Here is a 25,114-nt window from a genome sequence, read left to right on the forward strand (position 1 = left end):
TACTCCAGATATAACAGACTGACCCTAGCCCCCCAACACATAAATTACTGCAGCATAAATACTGGAGGCTGAGACAGGAGGGGTCAGGAGACGCTGTGGCCCCATCCGATGATACCCCCGGACAGGGCCAAACAGGCAGGATATAACCCCACCCACTTTGCCAAAGCACAGCCCCCACACCACTAGAGGGATATATTCAATCACCAACTTACCATCCTGAGACAAGGCCGAGTATAGCCCACAAAGATCTCCACCACGGCACAACCCAAGGGGGGGGGGGGGGCGCCAACTCGGACAGGAAGATCACGTCAGTGACTCAACCCACTCAAGTGACGCACCCCTCCTAGGGACGGCATGGAAGAACACCAGTAAGCCAGTGACTCTGTAATAGGGTTAGAGGCAGAGAATCCCATTGGAGAGATGGGAACCGGCCAGGTAGAGACAGCAAGGGCGGTTCGTTGCTCCAGTGCCTTTCCGTTCATCTTCACACTTCTGGGCCAGACTACACTCAATCAGAGGACCTACTGAAGAGATGAGTCTTCAATAAAGACTTAAAGGTTGAGACCGAGTCTGCGTCTCTCACATGGGTAGGCAGACCATTCCATAAAAATGGAGCTCTATAGGAGAAAGCCCTGCCTCCAGCTGTTCGCTTAGAAATTCTAGGGACAGTAAGGAGGCCTGCGTCTTGTGACCGTAGCGTACGTATAGGTATGTACGGCAGGACCAAATCGTAAAGATAGGTAGGAGCAAGCCCATGTAATGCTTTGTAGGTTAGCAGTAAAACCTTGAAATCAGCCCTTGCCTTAACAGGAAGCCAGTGTAGAGAGGCTAGCACTGGAGTAATATGATCAAATGTTTTAGTTCTAGTCAAGATTCTAGCAGCCATGTTTAGCACTAAATGAAGTTCATTTTGTGCTTTATCCGGCTAGCCGGAAAATAGAGCATTGCAGTACCGGTAGTCTAACCTAGAAGTGACAAAAGCATGGATACATTTTTCTGCCACATTTTCGGAAAGTAAGTTTCTGATTTTTGCAATGTTACGTAGATGTAAAAACCTGTCCTTGAAGCAGTCTTGATATGTTCCTCAAAAGAGAGACCAGGGTCCAGAGTAACGCCGAGGTCCTTCACAGTTTTATTTGAGACGACTGTACAACCATCAATATTAATTGTCAGATTCAACAGAAGATCTCTTCGTTTCTTGGGACCTAGAACTAGCGTCTCTGTTTTGTCCGAGTTTAAAAGTAGAACATTTGCAGCCATCCACTTCCTTATGTCTGAAACACAGGCTTCCAGGGAGGGACATTTTCGGGCTTCACCATGTTTCATTGAAATGTACAGCTGTGTGTCCTCCGTATAGCAGTAAAAGTTAACATTATGTCTCCGAATGACATCACCAAGAGGGAAAATATATTGTGAAAACAATAGTGAACCTTGTTATAGAATCTTGTTATAACACATGCATAACACATAATACAGTATAGCATATCGCCTGTGGCATCCTCATGCTCTATGTGACACAGCATGTCTCTATACGATGGAACACTCAGACAGAGGTGCGGTGGAATGGAATTTCACTCTGGGTGGATGAGCAAAGTCATCACCAAGAGCAGAATTCAACAGCTATCAAAGGCTATTCATTCTCCAACGGCATGAAAGGCAGAGCAGAGCACAGCTAAGTATCTGAAGTTAGAGAGTAGAACTCCCACTATCTCGCCCAGCAGATTATCAATAGGCTGTGTCCATCAGTAGAACCACTGATGTGAACAGAGGAAAATTGGCTCTGTATAAAAAAGGAGAAAATGTATTAGAGGCCAAATGGGCCTATTGTCTGAGGCCAAAGTATTAAATTACTCCTATTTATTTTTCGAAAGAGTTCATCAATTCTGTAAAATACCTCTTATCAAGACGGACAAAGTCTTATTTTTCCCATTATGTCTCATTTTGAATGTAAAACGATTAGAGCCAAGCCCAATCTGTCTGATACAGCTGCAGGACAAGGCAGCAGTAATTGCTCTTTACATTGTTTACCTCCTAATTTGTGTTTCCATTTGATTAATGAGTGTGCCAATCAGCTGACTTATAATAATGACACATCCTCAGCTCCTTCATGTCGTAAAGCACGTTAATGAAATCCACATCAAATTATTCTAAGAGATAACGGACTACCTGTTTATTATTGAGTGTGTGTAGTTGCTGTAGTGCACACATGGCTGCCTCTGGGGAGATGGCTGGAGTCCAGTGACCCATCTGACGCTGGTGGCCAGTGGCTCGCCTCAGAAGCCATAAACTAGTTACATTTCCTTTCCTGTACAGTCATCGGCTTCCTTTTTAAGACAAAGGTGGCAAGATGAACCTGCAGCGATCATCAATATTACGTCTTAATCACGGTCCCCTGAGCTCCGACTCCGAGAGGTAACGTATTTCAAATCATTTTACCATCTTATCTTGACCATGTGTGGCTTCTCAGGGGGAGAACCATAAACCATGTGATTCAATACACTCAGGTTCTCTCCATCAAAGAATGCAATGACAGAAAAGGCCTTGATACTGTACTGTCTTCACTCAGTCATGGAAGACTGGCATCCGTTGAGTGTTTTGCCTATTAGCATAGTGTGTGTGTGTGTGTGTGTGTGTGTGTGTGTGTGTGTGTGTGTGTGTGTGTGTGTATGTGTTTTGGTATCTCATTTGATGGGGAACAAGTGACTCAAGCACATAACCTTTATGGATCAGTCATAAATGTTAAGTGATCCGAAGGGAGGCAGAAAACAAACAGCCATTTATGGAATAAACCCTTTAACCCTCTCCTTACACCTTATAAAAGACGATAAATCCTTTAACCCTCTCCTTACACCTTATAAAAGACGATAAATCCTTTAACCCTCTCCTTACACCTTATAAAAGACGATAAATCCTTTAACCCTCTCCTTACACCTTATAAAAGACGATAAACCCTTTAACCCTCTCCTTACACCTTATAAAAGACGATAAATCCTTTAACCCTCTCCTTACACCTTATAAAAGACGATAAATCCTTTAACCCTCTCCTTACACCTTATAAAGACAATCACCCAATAACAGTTGTATTATAAGAAACTGACTAATCTAGTCCCCAGCTGGCTCTCTAGCACTTGAGCCTAGGGACAAGGTTAAATCCTGACTAGTGGCAAGTACAGCAGATAATTAGCGATACACAACTAATTCATATCAAATGTCTAACAATTACCCTTTGTAGCAACAGTATTTTCCTGAATAATTGCCTACCTTGCTAGGGTGACAGGTAGGGCATTATCATTTAGGATCGGTCACCTACAGGGAAAGGTCAAGCGCTTCATCATCAGTCTGTGACAGTGACACCTGGCATTTGGCATCAGTCCACAGTCCAACTACGCCTTCTCCTCAACCACAATCAACTCCGCTAGAATAGAATACAGAATCCACATGAGAATATCAGAATAGAAGAGGGGCCATGTAAGGGTTGATGCTCAGTGAAGAGCTGTTGCCTAATGTAATTGTGAGGTCTAATCAGGCACTTAATCAGCCCATATTGTTTCTCTGCCCTCCTCTATCCCATCAACCCCTATTCCTCCAATCCATCAGCAAGAAGGTGAACGCCACTGATTGCCTCCTTTCTTCCATCCGAATCCAAGGTTACAGCATTTGAAACCTCAAGCACTAACAAGGTTCTGTTGATTGGGGTTGTTGCTAATTCATTTAGCACTCTATTGCTGAGGTGATTATGAGGGATGCAAATACTTTTTTAAGCTTTCTATTTGCCTTGGTAATGGCAACTACCCCTTTGACAGAACAAGCAATTGAAATGATTCCAATAGGGTCAACCGTGAGCTGCTGAAAAGCAGAATATGCCACATGCTAATCAGACTCAAAAGTGCATATCACCATGGTCTTTTTCCTTAGCGTCTGCATGACACCCCATAAAGCTGCTTTCCCCCTGGTATTATCCCCAAGGACAGTGTCTCTGTACAGGGGTCTATAGTGCTGAGCCACCCACACGCTTTCTCAGACAACAATCACACCCATAGGGCAGATTACAGACCACTCCCCCCTGAGAGGCGTCCTACCGCCAGGCACCTGCTGTCTCCACCAAACGGGCACAGCTTGGCACCAAACTCCCCCCACACAGCACATTTTAGCTGTCTCTGCATCTGGACAAGCACAGCTGTTCAGGAATAATTCTCCAAGCAACCAGGTAAAGAGGATTCAGACTTTCTCTTCACAGTTGAACTCATCTTAACCCTCGCTTCCCCTTAACTTAAAACTACTTTGGTTAGGGGGAGAGGGCGGCCAACTTTGAGAAAAGGACATTATCACAGGAATCCATAACCCCTTCATTTAATTTGTCCCCACTGAACTATGAGGCGTAAACCTGAAACTGAAAGGCAGCATGTTCCAAAAACATCACAATGTCCACCGAGCAGATGGCCATCTAGCTGGGGACCAGACCCACCACAGTAAATCTGAATAATGCATGCACACCTTGCTGTGAAACAGCACATCCAAGAAACAAACGGATCGCTCTGGGTCTGGATGCAGCGCAAAACGCTTTGCTAAAAGCTCACTATACCCCAGTCGTCTCCAATAAGTAATTTCCCCTCCAATGTTCACAAGCATAAAAATTGCAACTTGTTGGTTACGAGAGGACGCGGTATTGGTGCACATTGAATGTCAATGCAGCGATGAATATAAAATGGCTCTGTGGGATGGCTGCACCCGGAGCAACACTGAGCTGACAGGAGGGATGTCTCGACCTCCTCAGGTCTCAGTAATTGCTTCTGCCACAGTGCAAGGAAACCTCTGTCAGCTGTGATTTGATGGAGGCTTGTTTTCTCTTCATTTACAAAACATCTAGCAAACCAAAATTTATTCTGTGAAAGTTCCCAGAATATTTGTTAGTTTGCGGAAAATGTTCTCATAACATAAAAACTGTCCAGTTGTCTAAAATTGGTTAAATAAATAAAAAAATACCCCATAATGAGAAAGCAAAAACTGTTTTTTTTTTTGAAATACCTTATTTACTTCAGCGTTCAGACCCTTTGCTATGACACTCACAATTGAGCTCAGGTGCATCCTGTTTCCATTGATCATCTTTGAGATGTTTCTACAACTTGATTGGAGTCCACCTGTGGTAAATTCTATTGATTGGACATGATTTGGAAAGGCACACAACTGTCTATATAAGGTCGCACAGTTGACAGTGCATGTCAGAGCAAAAACCAAGCCATGATGTCAAAGTAATTGTCCGTAGGGCTCAGAGACAGGATTGTGTCGAGGCACAGATCTGGGGAAGGGTACCAAAACATTTCTGCAGCATTGATGGTCCCCAAGAACACAGTTTCTTCCATCATTCTTAAATGTAAGTTTGGAACCACCAAGACTTTTCCTAGAGCTGGCAGCCCAGCCAAACTGAGCAATCGGGGGAGAAGGGTCTTGGTCAGGGAGGTGACCAAGAATCTGATGGTCACTCTGACAGAGGTCTAGAGTTCCTCTGTGGAGATAGGAGAACCTTCCAGAAGGACAACAATCTCTGCAGCACTCCACCAATCAGGCCTTTATGGTAGAGTGGCCAGATGGAAGCTACTTCTCAGTAAAAGGCACGACAGCCCACTTGGAGCTTGCCAAAAGGCACCTAAAGACTCAGACCATGAGAAACAAGAGTCTCTGGTCTGATGAAACCAAGATTGAACTCTTTGGCCTGAATGCCAAGCGTCACGTGTGGAGGAAACCTGGGACCATCCCTACGGTGAAGCATGGTGGCGGCAGCATTATGCTGTGGGGATGTTTTTTAGTGGCCGGGACTTTGAGACTAGTCAGGATCAAAGCAAAGATGAACAGAGAAAAGTACTGTGATCCTTGATGAAAACCTGCTCCAGAGCGCTCAGGACCTCAGACTGGGGCAAAGGTTCACCTTCCAACAGAACAACAACCCTAAGCACACAGCCAAGACAACGCAGGAGTGGCTTCGGGACAAATCTCTTAATGTCCTTGAGTGGCCCAGCCAGAGCCCGGACTTGAACCCGATCGAACATCTCTGGAGAGACACTTCCCATCCAACCTGACAGACCTTGAGAGGATCTGCAGAGATTAGGAGAAACTCCCCAAATACAGGTGTGCCCAGCTTGTAGCGTCATACCCAAGACTCGAGGCTGTAATCGCTGTCAAAAGTGCTTCAAAGTACTGAGTAAAGGGTCTGAAAACTTATGTAAATGTAATTTCTACATTTAAAAAAAAAATTCATTTAAATGTAACAAAAACCTGTTAACACTTTGTCATTATGGGGTTTTTTATTTTTATTTAATCCATTACAGAATAAGGCTGTTATGCAACAAAACGTGGAAAAAGTCAAGGGGTCTGAATACTTTCCGAATGCACTGTAGGTGTTAATAGTAACAGTTCCATCAACAACAATATTCCAGGATTTTTTTTGAACTTCTATTGCTCCAACATTTTATTGAAGTATGTTCAGGCAACATTATTAGAACCATCATGTCAATGTCACACTCTTTTTATGACACTATTGTAGGAATATTATTGTTTGAATAACATATACATGAACATTCCTGTAATGTTTCCTCAGAACCACTTCTATTGCTCCCACATTTTGCTGTGCCATTATGTTCTAAGAACATTACCAGAACATTGTTTTATTACATTCCCTAGCAACCAAATGAGAACCTTGGGGGAATGTTATGGTAGATTTTACAGATGTTGTGAACAACATTTGAATGTTAGAAATTCTTGTAAATGATTTGGTCAAAAACATGCTTTGAATGTTTGTGGGACGTTACCATCCTGTGAATTTTTATTTTGACCTTTTTTATTAGTACAAACCGGGCGTAACGGCAGTAAATGATGATAGTTGATGAGCAGGCCAGGCATATTTGGTGAGTACCAAACTTATTTTGACATAACGCTTGCAGAGCTGGTGAATGGTAGCTTGAAATGGTAGCTTTCTGGGCAGAGGAGATCTTGTCAGTCATCGTCTCCTCTGCCCAGATACTGGTTCAAACCTTAACTAGAACTTAATTGGAATGTTAGCTAATGTTCTGGGAATATTCCCGATTTGCTCGGCAGACTACAGATAAATGATCCTGAATGATTTGTTCCTAAATTTGCACTGGCAGTTTCCTTGGATATGGATGACAGATCAAGGGGAGAGGATGCATTAACAAAAATACTAGATTTTCAGAAGATGTCAGATTTGTCTATGCTAATGAGATACTATTGGGAAACAACTACAGTCACTGCTGTGTGTGTAGTAATACACTACACATATAAGGAATGAGAGACTTTAGGACAAAAATGTATTCATAAAGAAAAATGTTGTTCCATCTTCACTAAAGATTCAGAGGCATTATTAGGGAACCACTTTTTCTGCAATACTGCAGTGCCCTCTGCAGTCTAATAAACTTCTGAATCTGCACGGTAGCAAACTCAAGGCCCAGAGAGTACGCATTGTTGCTCCAACCAATTACTTAATCAGAAGTGCATTCCAAAGGACAAAATATCAAATAAACCCAGCCACAATGTCATTGTATGATTTACAATATTATTTATTTTTTCATTTAGTTTATCTCATGAAAAAAAAAAACATTAAAATGTCTTCGCAATATCTCATTTACAGAGGGTTCGCTTTAAATAACATCTTTAATGAATAAAAAACTATAACAAAAGAGTAAAGCAACAGTTAAAACATGACATACCATTCAAATATGCCTACAAAGAGAGAAAGGAATGTCCTCAGCATACAACATCCTAGCTTCCTGTTAATGTGAGGAGTGCACTGACATTCTGTACACTTCTTTCACATTTGCAGCACACGTACATGTTTGGAAGTTATTTATCCTGGTAACATGACATTAGATGGACCCCAGCTGTGGTCACAATCCTCCATGATCCTTAATCTTTCCATGTCTGAGTGTCTTGATTTGTGAAGGTGGGAGACGTGCAGGTGAAGAAATGTCCTCAGTGTCTTCCATTATTGTATGAACTAAATAACACCACAAGTGCCAATGTTACCAAACACCTTCAGTGAAGAATCAGCAAAACATAAAAAGTCAAGGATCTATGCATGGTTCTCAGATGCTATAATTCTTTAAAAGTGCATGTTTCTTCAGTTAGGGCATAAATGATCTAGGCAAACAATATCACGCTGGCAGTAGGCCCAGTAAGACATATATCTTACAATATTATTGCTCATTAGATTAACAATATTTGGCAGACATTTCAAATGGCATTTTCTGTTTGTTGGACAATATTATCTTACGGACATTAAATGAAGATTATACAACACCTTCATAAACAATTTCCCAAAACAAGCTTTCAAAATCTCACCTCTTAGTTTATGAGAAAATAATGTCCCTCTTTCTTTGCTATCTACATGTTACCAACAGTATGACCCACCCATTCGTGTCAATTCAATATTTTCTTAAAAACAGTTTGAAGGGATATGTCTATGAATTTCTTACATTTTTATCAACATTAATCTGTTGATTAGGAGATATATGCCAAGCTGGCCTCTTTTAGCTGCTGGTGTGATTAGGGGACTGAATCACTCAGCATAGACTCCAGCTTCCGGCCTGAGGCCTGTCTGCAGGAAGGCCCCATGGCCCCCTAGGCCATGTGACAGCAGTCTGTGACTGTGTGGGGGCATGCAGCCATGGCCAGGGAACGGCCCTGGCATGGCCTTACTAGATCCTGAGGGTTTGGGCTTGGGAGCTGGGTAGTACCCCTCCAGGTTATCATAGTGAGAGGGCATGGCCTTGGTACTCTGAGTTCTCCTGTGGTGCTGAGTGGAGAAGGACCCAGGGTGATCTGGTTCCACAGGTGATTTGACATGGTGGTAGTAACGAGGCTCTTTGATGCTCTGTGATCGTGGTCTCCTGGGGATGCTTGGTTTTAATCGGGCAGAGTAGCTGTTAGCAGTGTTGCCCATAATTACCTTGTCCTGGTCACCGCCTCTACTATGACCACCCTCACCCTGCTCCACGTTCTTAACATCTAGGAGCATGGGGACGTTGCAATGCTGTGGCTGGGGCTGATATCGTTGGGGGGTGCCCTGCTTGGACTGGGTTCTCCTGGAGACGCTCTCTCTCATGGGAGGGACTGGCTCCTTGCCTGGCCAATGAACCCTCTGGTGCCTGATGTAATCACTAGGGTCTGAAAGCTGCTGACCAGGGGAGATTGGAGACATGGCAGGTACTTCACGTTGGCTGTCCACTCTGTCGATGGCCAGCAGCCAGGCATTACCTGGGTCTGACCTGCTTCTGGTGTGACTGATATCTCTGCCCCTGATGTCACTCTGTGGGATGGGAGGATTCAGGTTCTCATAAGGAGACATGATAGGGCCCTGGGGCCTCTGCCTGGCTCTATTCTCTTGCCTGATTGGCTGATAGACTGGTCTGTCACAACCCTCTGGGTGGTCCCAGGACTTGTAAATGGCACGCTCTGGATCCCTGCTCTCCAAGAAGAGTTCTCTTTTTGTAGGTGGGATGTTGTGTGAGGGACGGTAGTGGTAACCAGGATGTCCACAATCCTTGGTAGAGCGCATGGTGTATGACTGACTGTGTCGGATGCGGCTCGTCCTGTAAGGGTCCACATAGCAGTAAGACTCCTCTAGAGGCACTGCGTCTGAATAGGGGCTGTAGCGGTACTGAACACAGCCATTCTCAAAGTACGGCTGCAGAGGTTGGACATCTGACTGGAGTAGCCTTTTGTACTCCTTTTCCTGGACAGCTGGACGTTGGACGTAGAACAGGGTGTCTGCCAGTTGAATACGAATAGGTTGCTGGGCATGGAAGGAGCGTGCCCTGCGGATGCCGGGGTAGCCCAGGGCTCTATCCTCAGTCCTCTGCCATTGTCCCCTGGATCTGTGGTGGGCACTGGAGCTGTGCTCCTCCCTGGGTTGGTGTAGACCACTGTACTGGGGGGAGAAAGAGGGGTAGTACCGGAGGCCTAAACTACTGTAGCAGCTGTCAGGCGTGGGTTTGTACATGCTCTTGGGCCCTGCCTGGTGGGGAGGGAAATAGTCAGGCCGAGGAGGTCCAGATACCTGTCCTGCTGGATTGACCCGATGAAGTCTGTACACGTCTTCAGCCTCCCTCATAGCTCTCTCTCCATCACAGCTGTACTGATTGACTAAGGACGGCAGAGGACGACGTGGAGGGATCTCCTCCACAGACCCTGGCATGGACGCCTCAGCAAGAACAGTCTGATAGTTATAGGCATTGACTGAGTCAGTGTTAGCAAGGACAGCGGCAGCTAACTGGCTCTGAATGGAGCAGACTGATTGAATGGGAGGGGGGGCCCCACCACTGAGATACGAGGAGGACACAGTCTGAAGATGAACAGTCCTTACAGCTCCCAGGGGCCGGTCTCTCCCTTCCCTCTGGTCCCTCACCTCTGTGCTCCCCTTCAGTACAGCTCCAGCCTCTAAGGGACTGACAGTGGGAGTGAAGTTACTCATGGCCACTTGTCCTTCAGGGGCCTGTTTTCTCTCATGGCCAGGGAAACGGTCACAAGGACTCTCAACTGGTGTGCCAGCCATGGGTAAGAGGGTGGCTGGAGAAGAGACCTTGAGGTCACCGTAATCCTGAGAGCAGGGTTGGAGGTGGAGAACAGAGGGTCGTGGGGGTCTGTCCACGGGGTGGGGGGTGTCCTGTCTCTGGAGAAGGTAGGGGGGCTGGGTGCTCCTCCTCTGGGAGGTCAGTGTGGCCTTCTGGGCAGACTCAGCCAGGGCCAGGGCCAGCCTGCGGGCAGCACTCGTCAACGGAGGGTGAGGAGGGAGGACAGACACTGAATTCACAAGCCTATCTGTTCCTGGGGAGGCATAAGACAAACAATGCTGCTACAGTATGACAGGACAAACAACGCTGTGATCAGACATGAGGGGACAACACATAGAATAATACCATAAGAACTTCAGCTAACAATGGAACACAATAAGAACTGTACATATGCATGTTAAACATTGTTGCACATTACTGATACTGTCGATTGAAAAAGGCTTTACAAAGACTCAAAAATGGACACTCTTACTGACAGTTGTGGCTGCTTTGTATGGTTGTCTCTACCTTCTTGCCCTTTGTGCTGTTGTCTGTGCCCAATAATGTTTGTACCATGTTTTGTGCTGCTACCATGTTGTGCTGTCATGTGTTGCTGCCTTGCTATGTTGTTGTCTTAGGTCTCTTTATGTAGTGTTGTCTCGTCGTGATGAATTGTCTTTTTTTTCAATATCCCAGCCCCCATTCCACAGGCCTCCATTTTGTAGGCAGTCATTGTAAATAAGAATTTGTTCTTAACCGACTTGCCTAGTTAAATAAAAATAATGAACTGAAATGAAATGTATTTTTAATGTGCCACTGACCTGCATCCGGAGGGTTTTGTGAAGCCAGGCTGTCTGTGACAGTTGAGGTGAAGCTTGGTGGGCTGGGGGGCCGGCGGGGAGCCCTAGCCTCACTCCCCTCCTCACTCACTAGTTGGGACTCACACCGATCCAGAGGTGGAGGGGAGGATTCCCCCCCCTGGGTGTCTGAGACACCGCGTGGGGCAGACACACACACAGTGTGCACATCTGTTTCGACCACAGGGGGGGACGTAGAGGACTTCCGTCGGAGTTTGGGGGAGACGACCCGAGCCGCTTTCTTTTTCTCCCCTCTTTTCCTATGGACTGGGCTGATGTCAGGGGACTGGGAGTTACTGGGGACTTTATTCAGGGATGAGGAGGTGGGCTTTGTTTCACTGGAACCCCCGACATGCTTCCTACAGTTGACGCTTGCTTTGCGTTGAGGAGCGGATTTAGCTGTTGGTGGGCTCACTGGGCTGCACTGGAAGGACATGGGGTCAAAGTCCAGAAAGGCCATGCCAGGGGCTGGAAGACAGAGGTCAAGGTCGTCCTCCTGATGTGGAGGGGACATGCCAGCTGGGTCATAGGCTGGACCATCAGCACCACTATGGACCTCCTTGGCCTGGTTATTGTAGTGGTCAACTTTGACCCTAGCATCACACAGGTCATCCCTGAATGCGGTGGAGAGGGCATCGCTGGTGGAGTGTGGTCTAGGGAGGCGGTACATCTGGGGCTCCCCTATGGCAGACAGACAGTATGAATTACCACTCAGCGACAGACTTCAACATTAGACAACATAAAAATAAAGGTAACAAATGATCCATCTAAATTAGTTTATCGCGTATTATGAAACACAGGTACTGACAGGATTGAAAGTATGACAGAGCATATTTACTTTCCAAATTGTGCAAAGACGTGAGAGATTCTTCACTTTTGGTGGAGCGCAGTGTCCCACTATCACCTCTTCCACCTGAATAATATGGAAGTACAAACTGAAGTTGAAATGGACTTCTTTTTGAAAAAACATGACTTCATCACATCACCCAAGTGGAATAAACAGCCATACATTTAACCACAGAGACATGACTGGAGGTATTTTATAACATGGCTGTGAAGACGGTCCTTATGGTTGTGTACAGTAGTGGATGGTGACCGTGTAGTGCTGGTTAAGTCCTGACCTGGCAGCGCGATGCTCTTGATCTCATTGGGTTCGCTGGGGTGACGCTTCAGCTTGCGTTTGGAGGTCATGGAGGACGATTTGCCCAGGTGGAAGAATGAACGCCAGCTTCCCACTGGGGACTTTTTCACCTTCCCAGGAGCCCTCTTACTATAACACAACACAACATCCCCAGTGAAAACAGTGGACCGTACAGGGTGTCAAAGACAAACTCAGCAAAAAAAGAAACATCCCTTTTTCAGGACCTTGTCTTTCAAAGATAATTTGTAAAAATCCAAATAACTTCACAGATCTTCATTGTAAAGGGTTTAAAAACTGTTTCCCATGCTTGTTCAATGAATCATAAACAATTAATGAGCATGCACTTGTGGAACCGTCGTTAAGACACTACCAGCTTACAGACGGTAGGCAATTATGGTCACAGTTATGAAAACTTAGGACACTAAAGAGGCCTTTCTACTGACTCTGAAAAACACCAAAAGAAAGATGCCCAGGGTCCCTGCTCATCTGTGTGAACAAGCCTTATGCATGCTGCAAGGAAGCATGAGGACTGCAGATGTGGCCAGGGCAATAAATTGCAATGTCCGTACTGTGAGATACCTAAGACAGTGCTACACAAAGACAGGACAGACAGCTGATTGTCATCGCCGTGGCAGACCACGTGTAACAACACCTGATCGGTACATCCGAACATCACACCTGCGGGACAGGTACAGGATGGCAACAACAACTGCCCGAGTTACACCAGGAACGGACAATCCCTCAATCAGTGCTCAGACTGTCCGCAATAGGCTGAGAGAGGCTGGACTGAGGGCTTGAAGGCCTGTTGTAAGGCAGGTCCTCACCAGACATCACCGGCAACAACGTCGCCTATGGGCACAAACCCATCGTCGCTGGACCAGACAGGACTGGCAAAAAGTGCTCTTCACTGACAAGTCGCGGTTTTGTCTCACCAAGGGTGATGGTCGGATTCGCGTTTATCGTCGAAGGAATGAGTGTTACACCAAGGCCTGTATTCTGGAGCGGGATCGATTTGGAGGTGGAGGGTCCGTCATGGTCTGGGGCGGTGTGCTACAGCATCATCGGACTGAGCTTCTTGTTATTCCAGGCAATCTCAACGCTGTGCGTTACAGGGAAGACATCCTCCTCCCTCATGTGGTACCCTTCCTGCAGGCTCATCCTGACATGACCCTCCAGCATGACACTGCCACCAGCCATACTGCTCGTTCGGTGCGTGATTTCCTCCAAGACCAGAATGACAGTGTTCTGCCATGGCCAGTGAAGAGCCCGGATCTCGATTCCATTGAGCACTTCTGGGACCTGTTGGATCGGAGGGCGGGGGCTAGGGCCAATCCCCCAGAAATGTCCGGGAACTTGCAGGTGCATTGGTGGAAGAGTGGGGTAACATCTCACAGCAAGAACTGGCAAATCTGGTGCAGTCCACGAGGAGGAGATGCACTGCAGTATTTAATGCAGCTGGTGGCCACACCAGATACTAACTGTTACTTTTGACCCCCCCCCCCCCCTTTGTTCAGGGACACATTATTCCATTTATGTTAGTCACATGTCTGTGGAACTTGTTCAGTTTGTCTCAGTTGTTGAATCTTATGTTCATACAAATATTTACACATGTTAAGTTTGCTGAAAATAAACGCAGTTGACAGTGAAAGGACATTTCATTATTTGCTGAGTTTACAATAGCCTATGAAACAAATAGGTCCTTCATACAGTCTCACACATTTTGTTTTAATATAATGTTCAATAGTTATGTCAAATCAGTAGACGTTTAGAACGGATGAATGGTCTCTAAACGGAATTGGCTATTGCCTCCTGTCAGATTGACCAGATGATTATTTTTTGCTGAGTTTATATGGTTTATCAAACTACAATGTACTGTAGGCTACTAGTTTCTAGAAGCACCAACAACCTACATCTCAGTGGGGAGCGCGATGACTGTGTGGAACTTGCCCATCAGTGCCCCGGGTCCCTCCCCCACTTCAATGTACTCGCTGTGGGACAGACCGGGGGTAGTAACAGGGGAGCCCAACTGGGCCTGGGTACGGGCCTGGGCCTCCTCCAGAGATAGGAGCTTAGTGGAGGGAGAGCACACCAGCAGAGACTTGGGCCTGGATAGGGTACTGGTACCTGGGAGCAGAGAGAGAAATGTTTTTGAAGTTCCCATAATGTCCCCATAATGACTGCCTAAGCCAGGGTAATGCTGTACCTGTGCTCTCCCGGTTGTGGGCGTTGACCTTGGGGATGAAGAGTGCCTCTGTGTTGTTCAGTATGAACTCCACCACCACTGACTGGATACGCACCTCCATAAAGGCTGCAGTTCCACTAAAACAGGCCGACTCAATCTGCTTGGACCTGAAACACAGTTATGTCCTAATCAACAGCATTGCCAGTCATAGCCAGTTACAAAACAGTGTACATTTAAGCAATATGGCACGGCTAAGGGGTGTTCTTAGACACGACGCAGAGTGGATACAGCCCTTAGCAGTGGTATATTGGTCATATACCACAAACCCCGAAGTGCCTTATTGCTATTATAAACTGGTTACCAACGTGATTAGAGCAGTAAAAATAAATGATTTGTCATACCCGTGGTATATGGTCTGATATACCACGGCTTTCAGACAATCAGCATTCAGGGCTCCAACCACCCAGTTTATAAATCGCAGTTAATACTAATGACAGTGTTGGTGGTTGGAACGTTACAATATACCTGAGCAAGTTTGGAGCCCAGACGATGGCCAGGTTCTTGGTGTGCATGTTGGTAATAGGGCTGAAGGTGGCTAGTTGGGACAAATGTCTCATGAGGAATTCCAGAGTCCTGCAGCGGAGACCAGGGAGTATTACAGATCAGGTAGAACACAGACATGTGGAATACACCCTTCTTTACAGTCAGCCTACAAAGCCAAGATGGTGACTTCAATGCTCTCTTTTAGCCAACAGATGGCGCCTTAGCACCTACAGTTCAGTGGTGACTTTATACACTACTGTAGTGAATATAGAAGATGCCGCATTGCAGGAGCCACTAGGGTGTGCTGTGAACTCATCTCCCACTGACCTGTAGTGAGGAGGAGGAAGCTGCTGGATGACGTTGTGGATCTTCACCAGCCTCTCCTCATCAGTAGCTGCAGATACAGCCTCCTGTGGAACACCAGAGGTCCATACTGAGAGAGAGCCTGTTAACTATGCCTGCAGGAGCTTTCTGTCCTTTACTGTCGTTCCCCCCTTTACGTTTATCTTCAATACACCCCATTGTGCTACAAGGAGATTTCTGACTAAGAATTCTAAGTTTATTTCAGTGATAAGTCCTTTCTATTTCACATATTTTGAAATGGGAAAGAGTAGCTTATTTGTTAGTACAGTATCTCCCTTGGTTTATTCCAAGATGACTATATTAGTAATCTATTCCCCAATCAGCGTCCACCTTTCCCCTCAGGGTCAGTTCAGTGTTCTGCTCCTTACTGAGAATCTCTCATAGAGCTGGTAGGTGAGTAGAGGGTTGGGCAGCTCTCTGAAGTACAGTTTACAGAGGGACCCTACGGAGTGGATATCCTGTTTGAAAACATCTCTACTGAGGTCTGGGATCTCCTCCGAGTCAAACTCATGTCTGGGGAAACAGATGAGAGAAGACACTGGTTAACACTCAACATCAAACCACCACGTACAATCAACACTGTAGAAGTCCGTAAGCAGTACTGACATGATGATTCAACTTCATTGTTTTCCAGGATGTTGTACATTATTTGATGTTAAGAAGTGAAGCAGGGACGTACCTCAGTTTCTGGATGTTGGAGGAGATCCCAGAGAGTCTGTACATCCCGTCCACGACACCATGTCTCTCAATGAACTCAGTACAGCATTTTATCACCTGGGGGACTGGAGAAAGGAGAGGAGAAAGGGCCGTCAACAAAGTAACATCCAAGAGATTTTAACAACAAAGACTGAGAAGACTACCTTCTCTATACAGTGCTAACTATAGAGAGAAAAGGCTGCTGGGAAACTGACCATCATGTTCTGAGTTGAGGAGGTGTTCCCCCAGGTCACAGCCAAACACCCTCTCCCTGAGGATCCCACGCTGCCTCAGCTTCTGGGGGGGTGGACGGGACTTCATGAAACTCCTCAGGAATGTCACCAGCTTCCCATGCTTCTTACACACTGATGGACACACTGAATGAATATACATTTTGTTTTTGGGTTGTAAATAAAACATACAATAGATGTGCATTTGAATCCCAGTGGATAACACATGAAAGTAAGAATAAAAACACTTATTCCCAAAGAGTCCACCAATACAACGCTGTTACACACACACATCTCATCTTTTCAGGACATACTTTAAGAGTTAACTCCAGTCAGCTATACATTAATCATAGGGAAGAGGGAGGACAGAGTATAACAGAGTATTGTTGCTGTAAAACAGGCCACAGTACCTGGTTTTGGCACAGAGCTGGACACACAGGTGGGAATCCTGTCACTGATCAGCTCCACACAGTCACAGGGGAAGAAGCCAACCTGCAGAGAGAAACAGAAGGAAGAATAGTAACTCTCCTGCGCTCTATAATGCACCAGATATGATCTAAGGATGAGTACTGTGAGGGAAAAAAGTATTTGATGCCCTGCTGATTTTGTACGTTTGCCCACTGACAAAGAAATTATCAGTCTATCATTTTAATAGTAGGTTTATTTGAACAGTGAGAGACAGAATAACAAACAAAAATCCAGAAAAACACATGTCAAAAATGTTATAAAATGATTTGCATTTTAATGAGGGAAATAAGTATTTGACCCCTCTGCAAAACATGACTTAGTACTTGTCAGCAATCACAGAGGTCAGACGTTTCTTGTAGTTGGCCACCAGGTTTGCACACATCTCAGGAGGGGTTTTGTCCCACTCCTCTTTGCAGATCTTCTCCAAGTCATTAAGGTTTCGAGGCTGACATTTGGCAACTCGAACCTTCAGCTCCCTCCACAGATTTTCTATGGGATTAAGGTCTGGAAACTGGCTAGGCCACTCCAGGACCTTAATGTGCTTCTTCTTGAGCCCCTCCTTTGTTGCCTTGGCCATGTGTTTTGGGTCATTGTCATGCTGGAATACCCATCCACGACCCATTTTCAATGCCCTGGCTGAGGGAAGGAGGTTCTCACCCAAGATTTGACGATACATGGCCCCGTCCATCGTCCCTTTGATGCGGTGAAGTTGTCCTGTCCCCTTAGCAGAAAAACACCCCCAAAGCATAATGTCTCCACCTCCATGTTTGACGGTGGGGATGGTGTTTTTGGGGTCATAGGCAGCATTCCTCCTCCTCCAAACACAGCGATGCCAAAGAGATCCATTTTGGTCTCATCTGACCACAACACTTCACCAGTTGTCCTCTGAATCATTCAGATGTTCATTGGCAAACTTCAGACGGACATGTATATGTGCTTTCTTGAGCACGGGGACCTTGCAAATAATCGCAGCAACTGTTGTCACCTTCTCACCAAGCTGCTTGGCGATGGTCTTGTAGCCCATTCCAGCCTTGTGTAGGTCTACAATCTTGTCCCTGACATCCTTGAGAGCGCTTTGGTCTTGGCCATGGTGGAGAGTTTGGAATGTGATTGATTGATTGCTTCTGTGGACAGGTGTCTTTTATACAGGTAACAAGCTGAGATTAGGAGCGCTCCCTTTAAGAGTGTGCTCCTAATCTCAGCTCGTTACCTGTATAAAAGACACCTGGGAGCCAGAAATCTTTCTGATTGAGAGGGGGTCAAATACTTATTTCCCTCATTAAAATGGAAATCAATTTATAACATTTTTGACATGCGTTTTTCAGGATTTTTGTTGTTGTTATTCTGTCTCTCACTGTTCAAATAAACCTACCATTAAAATTATAGACTGATTATTTCTTTGTCAGTTGGCAAACGTACAAAATCAGCAGGGGATCAAATACTTTTTTCCCCTCACTGTAAGTGATAGTAACCTCCATGTACAGTAGGGAGTGGTATGCAGAAAATGGATCACTAGTATGAAGGGACAGACAGAGCTGTTTGAGTCAGACTTATTTGAGGAGTTTTACCTGAAAACCATGTTTCCCTCTCCACCAGCCAGTGTCCTCTTTAGGAGGCATGTCAATGACTGACACAATGTCCCCTACCTACAACAGGGTCAACACAGAAAAGACAAATGAGAGTATAGCAGTTTGAGTGGGTTTAGAAGGATTACTTTATCCTATCCTAGGTATTCCTTAAAGAGGTGGGGTTTCAGGTGTTTCCGGAAGGTGGTGATTGACTCCGCTGTCCTGGCGTCGTGAGGGAGCTTGTTCCACCATAGGGGTGCCAGAGCAGCGAACAGTTTTGACTGGGCTGAGCGGGAACTGTGCTTCCTCAGAGGTAGGGGGGCCAGCAGGCCAGAGGTGGATGAGCGCAGTGCCCTCGTTTGGGTGTAGGGACTGATCAATAACCACGGCAGAATGTATCCCCATATCTCCCCACTGTTCCCTAAACCCCTCCCCTTTCCTGTCCAATGACAAGATGCACAGAGGTGTCACCTCAAAGGTCAGCTCGTCTGTGGCCTGGGCAATGTAGCGTTTGATAACGTGGGCCGCGGCGATGGCAGGAACATTGATGGAGGACTCCTCAGCTACCAGCATGCGGTTGCCCTTGTTATCAATCTGAGAGACAAAACACAGGTTGACGAAGTCTACAAAATACTCAACATTATGGAGTTCAGCATAGATATCAGATCAATTACTAGAATGGAACATTTAATTGTGCATGAAGTCTAATTGAATAAACAAGCTGTCCTGTTGATCTGAGGAGTGAGTAAGAGAAACATGAGTAGCTCACCTCCATCCATGTCAGCACTGGACCACAGTTGATCTTGTTGTCAGCGATGGCTGAGAGATGGGACAAGTAGGCTGCCAACATCTTGGTTATTTCCTACGGAGAATAGAATCAGCAGCAATGAGTTAGGTAGAATGTAAAGCCAAGGGAGATAATGTAATGTAACTATGGCTGTGTAAGTGTCCCTAATGGCACCCTATTCCCTAAGTAGTCCACTAGTTTAGACCAGTTTCCTATGCACAGGTCAAAAGTAGTGTACTACTTAGGAAATGGGGTGTCATTTGGGATACATATGGTCTCAATCACAGCAGATAGTAAAATATTCCCAGTTAGTCCTGTTGACTGACTCCTACCTCTACTGTGTCCTTCAGAGAGTCAAAGCGAGGCAGCTCATTGAGTTTGGAGAAGCGTCGGTCATAGATACAAAGGTGGAGGTGTTTGTCTAGCACACGGAAGTCTTCATAGGAGCGCTTCACCAACCAGCTCCGACTCTGAGACACAGAGACAAGAGTGAGCCTGAAATGAGACCAGACTGAGAAAAACATTGAAGAAATCTAGGACAAAGATAGTGTACACAAAGGCATCAGCCTGTCTCAAAACCTCTCCTCCTGGACCCCCAGACATTCCATGTATTTGATCTAGTCCAGAGCTAGCACACCTGATTCCACTTGTTAACTAATCGTCAAGCCCTTGACTACTTGAATCAGTTGTGCTAGTTCAGGGCTACAACTACATGTGTTAAATGTCTGGGGGTCCCTGAGGAAAGGGTTGAGAAGCACTGGATTATCCTACCCCCTTAGATATGAATATCATGCTTCAATTAAATGTTCCAGATTTTGCTATGGGTCAGAAACTAGGGCCTAGCCCTCAAGCTCCATTATACCTGGCAGCAGATCTGAACAAGGAAGAGTGGCTCCTTGGAATCCAGACCTGCCTTCTGGCCCTCAGTTTGCTCCTCTGCAAAGGACAGCTGCAGGGGAATGGGTACAGAGAGATTCAAATAGTGAGGGACACCACACTCTAAATAATGTAGGAGTTTAATACAGCAACCTCTTTCTGTAACTGAACTACTGTGAAAGTAGAACATACACCAAATTCATGTTCGGTCACTTAGCCAACTCTCCAAACTCTATCAATAATGGACAGTAAACCAAACTGGGTAATACTACCATGGTAAGAAATGGGTATGGTTTGTCATGACCAGAAACATCTAGATAATACATAATAAAAACAATCATGGTCTTAAAAAAAAGAAGAAAAAAAGAACAGAGGCCCCTTTAATAAATGGGTTGTTGGAGGTCCTTTGGTCTTCAGAGTTGCTGACTTCACACATAATAAGGAAAGAACTCTTGGGAGGTTAAGAAAGTGTGAATGTGCATTTTCAACATTGACCCCTTGACATATGTTTTTCAACCCAAAATATAAGCAGTATATGAATAATACATAAGCAATTGAAAACCCCTACAGAGTTTGAGAGGCTATGGAAATGTACCAAAAATCCTTGTCAAATTCCCTCCATCCCTCCCATAGAACTCCATAACATCCTATACCAAGAGGAGATCAAAGCCTCAGGAATAGTTAGGGGAATAAATGTATATCAAATACAAGCAAAACTTCAAAGTGCTGCGAGGCAGGGGAGGTTTTGGTTATTTATAACTAATCTAGATACCCAACACAATATGACCTAGTTACCCATCACTGCTCAATAACATGGTAAACCACAGATCCTTCATACACATAGCTATATAGAGAGGATTTAAAAAATAAGCACAAGTCAGTGAGTGAATTGAACAATAACATTAACTATGGTCATGTGGATGGAAAGATGGACTGTCAGCATAATAAGACAACAAACATGAATCAATGATTACTAACAATATGTCAAGAGGATGTCTGGACAGAAAAACAGTCACATGGAGCAGTCATTTAACACTGAAGACTAAACTGAGTAAATTTAGTGCAAGTCTTACTTATGTTTTGTTTACGCTCTTTCCATCCCCCAACTCTTTTTACCAACGCATTTTAGCCAAGCAACTAATACTGACAACCTCACACAGCGCAGCACAAATCCCTAAATAGAAACATGCCTGCAGTCATTAACTATTAATACACACATCTGGACCCAGAGACAGAAATGAAGACAACCGCATACTGGTACCTGCCAACGCAGACTCTTAACTGGTCCTCAGCTATTTAGTCAGGTTACAACACAGCTGGATGTCTCCCAGACAGCGTTCAACTGCAGTCCTGTGTCTCCAGATAGAAGTCACCAGGCTGAACCCTACGCTGCCTACCACAGATGCTGGTTGCTTTCATCTGTCCCGGAGGTTAAATCCCCTTCAGCCTGTCCTTCGCCGCAAGGTGGAACCACAACATGTTTTCACTGTTCAATTAGACCACAAGAGCAGAGAATAGAAATAGGGGAAGCATCCCGCTGTTTCGCTCTCCCTCTGTCCCTCCCATCCCTTCCTCAATCTCCCTCCCTCCCGCTCCCCATTTCAATCTCCCTCCCACCCTCCCTCTACCTTTCGTCATCCTCTCGTGACAAAGAAGCTCTACAGTATATAGGCTAAACCAGAGCAGTTAGCACACGCCCATATGTAACCCTGACACACAGAGACAGAGGTGCAGGAGGACACAGACCACCCAGGCATCTCCATTTCAAAATTGTGCTTCTGTAGAGAATAGAAGTAATCTTGGGCAGAATCAGCCCAGTACACTGTATGTGTTTCAGAGGCTGCTGTCCTCATGTTGCCATTCTGTCTGAGACCTGATCTGTCATATTCCCGATGGTCCTGTGTGTGAGTTCTAGAACAAGCATATGAGTCATGAGACCCACCACAGGGATAATGTTATGATACTCCCTCTAATCTGTCAGCCCACTTCCTCTCAGGGTGAAGTCAGCACATAAATTATATCATGACAGCTGTTTAAGGTCCAATGCAGCTGTTTTTATCTCAATATCAAATCATTTCTGGGTAACAATTAAGCAGTGTTGTAGTACTCGAGTCCAGGACTTGTACTCGACCATTGGTGGCTCTAACTCGCCTTCCCGTGACTTGTATTTGCACTTTGACTGGATAGGCTACTATGATACGCAACAATGGGTGCGCAGAGCAGCGAGGGTTCTGTTCTCTAGCAATGGAAGGACGCGCTACACCAGCAAGCGGTGAGTGTGGACAGGCAGGCAGGCTCCGCTCTGGCTCCGCCTCCGATCATACACATCACGCAAGCGACTCTTGCTTCCCCGTAACCACCAGTCACCAGCCTACTGTTTAGCTTTGCAAGGTTAAGAAACAAACTGCTTCACGATATTGAAAACAATAGTATTGAGTTTAAAAGTCAAACAGTAAAGCTATTGTCTCCCTCACTCTCCCTTTCAGTATTGAATAGTTTAAAAAAAAGTTCCACTTTCTCCAGTCTCCCTTTAGTTTTCACTCTGGAATAAAACCACCTACACAAATATCAGTGGGTGGGCATCCCGAGTGGCACAGCGATCTAAATCACTGCATTGCAGTGCTAGTTGCGCCACTACAGATCCTGGTTCGATCCCAAGCTGTGTTGCAGCCAGCTGTGACCAGGAGACCCATGAAGCTGCACACAATTGGTCCAGCATCGTCCAGGTTAGGGGGAAGGTTTGGCCGGCCAGGTTGTCCTTGTCCCATCGCACTCTAGCGACTCCTGTGGTGGACAGAGCGCAACGCACGCTGACATGGGAGTTTGTACGGGAGTTGCAGCGATAGGACAAGACAACTACCAATTGGGGAGAAAAAAAAGGGGTAAAAAAAATTATAATAATTCAAAAATAAATATCAGTGGGTGATTACAAAAAAGTAGGAAATAATAATCCGGTCAATCTGACATGAGACAATAGCCAATTCCGTTACAGACCATTCATCCGTTCCAAACGTCACTACTGATTTGACATAACTATTGAACATTATATTAAAACAAAATGTGTGAGACTGTATGAAAGACTTATTTGTTTCAATGGCTATTTTAAACTCAGCAAAAAACAAAACATCCTCTCACTGTGTCAACTGCATTTATTTTCCGCAAACTTAACATGTGTAAATATTTGTATGAACACAACAAGATTCAACAACTGAGACAAACTGAACAAGTTCCACAGACATGTGACTAACAGAAATTGAATAAAGTATCCCTGAACAAAGGGGGTGTCAAAATCAAAAGTAACAGTCAGTATCTGGTGTGGCCACCAGCTGCATTATTGCAGTGTATCTCCTCCTCCTGGACTGCACCAGATTTGCCAGTTCTTGCTGTGAGATGTTACCCCACTCTTACCAACAAGGCACCTGCAAGTTCCCGCACATTTCTGGGGGGAATGGCCCTAGCCCTCACCCTCCGATTCAACAGGTCGTAGAAGTGATCAATGGGATTGAGATCCAGGCTCTTCGCTGGCCAACACTGACATTCCTGTCTTGCAGGAAATCAGCCATACTGCTCGTTCTGTGCGTGGTGGCATTGACCTGCTGGAGGGTCATGTCAGGATGAGCCTGCAGGAAGGGTACCACATGGGGGAGGAGGATGTCTTCCCTGTAACGCACAGCGTTGAGATTTCCAACAATGACAACAAGCTCAGTCTGATGATGCTGTGACACTCCGTCCCAAACCATGACGGACCGCTCCACCTCCAAATCGATCACGCTCCAGAGTACAGGCCTCGGTGTAACGCTCATTCCTTCGACGATAAACGCGAATCCGACCATCACGCCTGGTGAGACAAAACCGCGACTCGTCAGTGAAGACCACTTTTTGCCAGTCCTGTCTGGTCCAGCGACGGTGGGTTTGTGCCCATAGGCGACGTTGTTGCCGGTGATGTCTGGTGAGGACCTGCCTTACAACAGGCCTTCAAGCCCTCAGTACAGCCTCTCTCAGCCTATTGCGGACAGTCTGAGCACTGATTGAGGGATTGTGCGTTCCTGGTGTAACTCGGGCAGTTGTTGTTGCCATCCTGTACCTTTCCCGCAGGTGTGATGTTCAGATGTACCGATCCTGTGCAGGTGTTGTTACACGTGGTCTGCCACTGCGAGGACGATCAGCTGTCCGTCCTGTCTCCCTGTAGAGCCATCTTAGGCGTCTCACAGTACGGACATTGCAATTTATTGCCCTGACCACATCTGCAGGCCTCATGCCTCCTTGCAGCATGCATAAGGCACGTTCACGCAGATGAGCAGGGACCCTGGGCATCTTTCTTTTGGTGTTTTTCAGAGTCAGTAGAAAGGCCTCTTTAGTGTCCTAAGTTTTCATAACTATGACCTTAATTGCCTACTGTCTAAGTGGTTAGTGTCTTAACGACCGTTCCACAGGTGCATGCTCATTAATTGTTTATGATTCATTGAACAAGCATGGGACAGAGTGTTTAAACCCTTTTACAATAAAGAGTTATTTGGACTTTTACGAATTATCTCTGAGTTTATATTGCAGGCAATTATGACCATTGTGCAACAGGAGGAAAATATTTGCGTTACTTCAATGCTCACATTAAATTCTTCCCGCCAGCCAGCCACTAGTTGCTGCTGGGCAGATATCTTCAACTAAATCCGAGCCAAATCAATACAGCCACGAATCTAGCAACGAGCAATAAGCCAGCAATAAAACATTTTAAAACAGCAGTAACCAAAATATCAAATTTGTCTAAAGAACCCTGAATAATTATTTTGGCTTTCAAAAGTTTTTTTATGTGCACATTAACCAATATTAGAAAATGTAGTATTTTT

At 45.5% G+C, this 25,114-nt stretch overlaps 1 protein-coding gene across 2 annotated transcripts in view; it reads right to left on the reverse strand.

The window, feature by feature from the left end:
- Positions 1–7,539: 7,539 nt before the first annotated feature.
- LOC106613022 (rho GTPase-activating protein 32) overlaps positions 7,540–25,114 on the reverse strand; it is a 47,085-nt gene continuing 29,510 nt past the window's right edge. Inside the window, exons 6-22 of one of the 2 annotated variants that reach the window (XM_014214853.3) lie at positions 20,257–20,343; positions 19,727–19,864; positions 19,377–19,469; positions 19,079–19,201; positions 18,608–18,685; positions 16,982–17,063; positions 16,557–16,706; positions 16,325–16,427; positions 16,014–16,158; positions 15,610–15,692; positions 15,265–15,372; positions 14,761–14,906; positions 14,468–14,681; positions 12,538–12,686; positions 12,255–12,329; positions 11,381–12,097; positions 7,540–10,833 (exon numbers count right to left, since the gene is read on the reverse strand). In XM_014214853.3, coding sequence (XP_014070328.3) covers positions 8,567–10,833; positions 11,381–12,097; positions 12,255–12,329; positions 12,538–12,686; positions 14,468–14,681; positions 14,761–14,906; positions 15,265–15,372; positions 15,610–15,692; positions 16,014–16,158; positions 16,325–16,427; positions 16,557–16,706; positions 16,982–17,063; positions 18,608–18,685; positions 19,079–19,201; positions 19,377–19,469; positions 19,727–19,864; positions 20,257–20,343 — 4,758 coding nt within the window. In that variant the 3' untranslated portion in view covers positions 7,540–8,566. Of the gene's footprint in view, positions 10,834–11,380; positions 12,098–12,254; positions 12,330–12,537; positions 12,687–14,467; positions 14,682–14,760; positions 14,907–15,264; positions 15,373–15,609; positions 15,693–16,013; positions 16,159–16,324; positions 16,428–16,556; positions 16,719–16,981; positions 17,064–18,607; positions 18,686–19,078; positions 19,202–19,376; positions 19,470–19,726; positions 19,865–20,256; positions 20,344–25,114 lie in introns of both variants that reach the window. The other variant, XM_014214852.3, reaches the window with a different exon arrangement.

Source organism: Salmo salar, chromosome 09 (genome assembly GCF_965601325.2).
Source record: "Salmo salar chromosome 09, fSalSal1, whole genome shotgun sequence".
NCBI lineage: Eukaryota > Metazoa > Chordata > Actinopteri > Salmoniformes > Salmonidae > Salmo > Salmo salar.